A 3,404-nucleotide genomic window follows, 5' to 3' on the forward strand; every position below is an offset into this window, starting at 1 on the left:
TTCGTAAGCGAAAAACTAATAATAAAAAAAAACTTGGATGTATAAAAAATCTCCTGATTTAGGAAATGATAAAAAAATTGCCAATTTGCCATCCGCACTATAATAAAGGTAGGCATCATTGGAAAAATTGGAGCAAAATTCGTGGGCTAAAAACTAAAAAAAACTCCTGATTTAGACAACGATAAAATGTTTTTGCCAATTTGCCATCCACAGTCACACTATAATAAAGGTAGGCCTAGGCTAATTCACAACTACATATTGGGAGTAGGTATGTACGAACCATGTACATATGAAAATTTTCGGGGTCATAAAACATTTGAGATGATGTTGATAGTTAATTAAAGATATAATCTAGTTAATTACCATGTAATAAAAAAATGTCAAAAAAGTGATTTTTAGCCCATGGTCTGTACGTTACGTACGTATGTACGTTTGTACGTACTACAGGTTTAAATGGGAAAAAGTAGAAAGTTGTGAACAAAATATCTCAAGAACCATTTGTCGTAGAGAAATGAAATTTGGTATGCTATATCCCGGTATGGTCCAAGGACGCGACTGTAACAATTTGGTAAAAATCGGATAATCACCCATCCAGATATTAAGCAAAGTAATTGTTACTTAACCCTCATTTCGTGGAAAATGTTGAAAAGGTTGTGAACAAAATATCTCAAGAACGGTTTGTCGTAAAGCGATGAAATTTGGTATGCTATCCCGGTATGGTCCAAGAACGCGACTGTAACAATTTGGTAAAAATCGGATAATCACCCATCCAGATATTAACCAAAGTAATTGTTACTTAACCCTCATTTCGTGGAAAATGTTGAAAAGGTTGTGAACAAAATATCTCAAGAACGGTTTGTCGTAAAGCGATGAAATTTGGTATGATATACCGATATGTTCCAAGGACGCGACTGTAACAATTTGGTAAAAATCGGATAGTCACTCATCCAGATATCAACCAAAGTCAATGTTGCTTCGTACTTCGAAAAAAAAAGTTCAATTTTTGGACACTTTTTAATGATTCCTCATTACATGGGGAGTGTTTTAAGATAGAAAATTTTTGGTCGAAAATTGGCCGCCGTAGGCGGTCGATTTTGGGACTTGGAAAATTTTGCAAAAAAAAGTTCAATTTCTGGACACTTTTTAATGATCCCTCATTATATGGGGAGTATTTTAAGATAGGAAATTTTCGACCGAAAATTGGCCGCCGTGGGCGGCTCAGGCTCGAGACTTGGAATTTTTTTTTTCTTTCAAATACGTATTTCGTAAATCTAATAGAAAGTCGTGTGATGTTCACACCAGATTTTTTTTTTCGTCAATTTGGTGGGAATTCTCTGAAGGAAAATCGGTGGTAAATTTTCCGCCAAAAAACTCACAACTAACGCTTTTGAAGTCGGAAAATTTCCACGAAACTCACAATCCGCGGCCTTTGGAAACGTCGAAAGACGGGCAATGAAAAAAGAGAGAAAAGTGGGATGAAGCAATGTGCTAGGGGAGGGCGGGGGTTGCTTCCTCTCTTTACTTGTCGTTCCACCAGTCGGGAGCGTTGGAATTCTGCGAGGAGGACCCTCCGTACGAGCCCCCGTAGCCGGGCTGATTGTACGAGAACGGGAAGTCTGAGGAACACACGAGACGGGAGGGAAATAAAGGTCAGTTTTTGAGAAGTCGATTCCCACCTTCGCCAAAAGCTTTCGCTCACATATTTGATCACAAATATTAAGCTGTGTCCACACATAGTCGAGAAACCGTACACTGCCTCGACAACACAGATTCACCTCTTCACCTCGTCGATCGATACGGTCGACTGTGTGGTGTGGACAGAGCTTTTCTCTTTGAAGAGCGGACACTGTTAGCTCGATAGCTGTTTTGACCAAAAAACAATGTACCTCGGTACCGCTTTCGCAATACTTGAAGGCACATTCTTTTACATCCATGCCTATCCAAGAACGGAAATTTTACATCCATGCCTATCCAAGAACGGAAATTTTACATCCATGCCTATCCAAGAACGGAAATTTTACATCCATGCCTATCCAAGAACGGAAATTTTACATCCATGCCTATCCAAGAACGGAAATTTTACATCCATGCCTATCCAAGAACGGAAATTTTACATCCATGCCTATCCAAGAACGGAAATTTTACATCCATGCCTATCCAAGAACGGAAATTTTACATCCATGCCTATCCAAGAACGGAAATTTTACATCCATGCCTATTCAAGAACGGAAAAGTCTGGTTGGAAAATTTCCGCCCTGGTCAGGATTCGAACCCAGCACCTCCGTGTCCGTTGACCATTCGACCACAAAGGTGGGCCCTGATAATAATATTGATCATAAAGCAATCTACTCACTTGGTCCGCTGCCGCTGCCGCCGTACGAGTTCCCATACCCGCCTCCGTCTCTCCTCCCTCCACGCGGGCCAGAGCTGCCGCCCCCACCAGACCCTCCTCCCGCCTGGGTACGGTAGTCCCTCGCGCCGAACGCGGACGAGAAGCGCCCCCCGCCCGAGGATTTCCCGCGTCTCGCGTGTCCCAAGGAGCGGGCGTCGGACGCCATGGTCTCAAGCCAGCCGGGCAGCTCTTGCTTGGACTCGGAAATGAGCTCGACAAGGTCGCGGACGAGGTTGCGGTTCTTGTCGTTCAGGAAGGAGGTGGCCAGACCTGGAGGAATTTACGGGGGGGGGGATAAGGGTGAGGAAATTCAATTCATAAAAAGAAATTATATAAAAAAACTTTAGTTTTGTAAATGAAGTCGTCTTCTTCTTCTTCTTCTTCTTCTTCTTCCTTCTTCTTCGTCTTCTTCTTCTTCTCCTTCTTCTTCTTCTTCTCCTTCTTCTTCTTCTCCTTCTTCTTCTTCTTCTTCTCCTTCTTCTTCTTCTTCGGTGATTGCTTTGGGCTGACATTTGGTTTTGGCTACAAATTTTACGACTGGATGCCCTTCGCACTCAACCTTTACTATTTCTTTAACACTTTGGCTACCATGAGGTAGCCGGTGAACTCAGAAGGGGTCCCACTAAATACCCCAAAAAAACCATTTCCCTTCATATATTTAATTTTTTTCAAAAGCAATACATTGCTCTGGGTGATGCTCCCAAATAGACTGCGAGTGTCTTTGTAATTAACTTCACGTTCAAAGTGTTTATCCTTTCATTTTATGCTGAAGTTTTTGATTTCTTGATATTTATTTTTTCATTACCTACATGTTTTTCTTCCAATTTCAATTAACACTTTGGCTACCATGAGGTAGCCGGTGAACTCAACGAGTCATTCCCCGTGTACCATGAGGATACCCGGTGAACTCAGAAGGGGTCTCACTAAATACCCCAAAAAACCATTTCCCTTCATATATTTAATTTTTTTCAAAAGCAATACATTGCTAATATATTGAAGTACCTGTACTAAG

At 41.5% G+C, this 3,404-nt stretch overlaps 1 protein-coding gene across 1 annotated transcript; it reads right to left on the reverse strand.

Moving 5' to 3' along the window:
* Nucleotides 1-1,329: 1,329 nt before the first annotated feature.
* On the reverse strand, nucleotides 1,330-2,664 carry LOC103522178 (ATP-dependent RNA helicase bel-like). The gene is made up of 2 exons (XM_008487279.2): nucleotides 2,354-2,664; nucleotides 1,330-1,616 (listed from the first exon to the last, which is right to left on the reverse strand). The coding sequence occupies exons 1-2, from the start codon at nucleotides 2,556-2,558 to the stop codon at nucleotides 1,519-1,521; spliced, it is 303 nt and encodes a 100-aa protein (XP_008485501.2). The 5' UTR covers nucleotides 2,559-2,664; the 3' UTR covers nucleotides 1,330-1,518.
* Nucleotides 2,665-3,404: the final 740 nt, after the last annotated feature.

This window comes from Diaphorina citri, unplaced genomic scaffold (genome assembly GCF_000475195.1).
Source record: "Diaphorina citri unplaced genomic scaffold, Diaci psyllid genome assembly version 1.1 scaffold7240, whole genome shotgun sequence".
Taxonomy (NCBI): Eukaryota; Metazoa; Arthropoda; class Insecta; order Hemiptera; family Psyllidae; genus Diaphorina; species Diaphorina citri.

What these genes read in the sequence shown, in the direction of transcription:
- LOC103522178 (XM_008487279.2), bottom strand. Translation starts at nt 2,558, where the DNA reads ATGGCGTCCGACGCCCGCTCCTTGGGACACGCGAGACGCGGGAAATCC. An exon ending in CGGCAGCGGCAGCGGACCAA is followed by an intron (nt 1,617 to 2,353) that starts GTGAGTAGATTG and finishes TGTGTTCCTCAG; the next exon opens with ACTTCCCGTTCTCGTACAAT.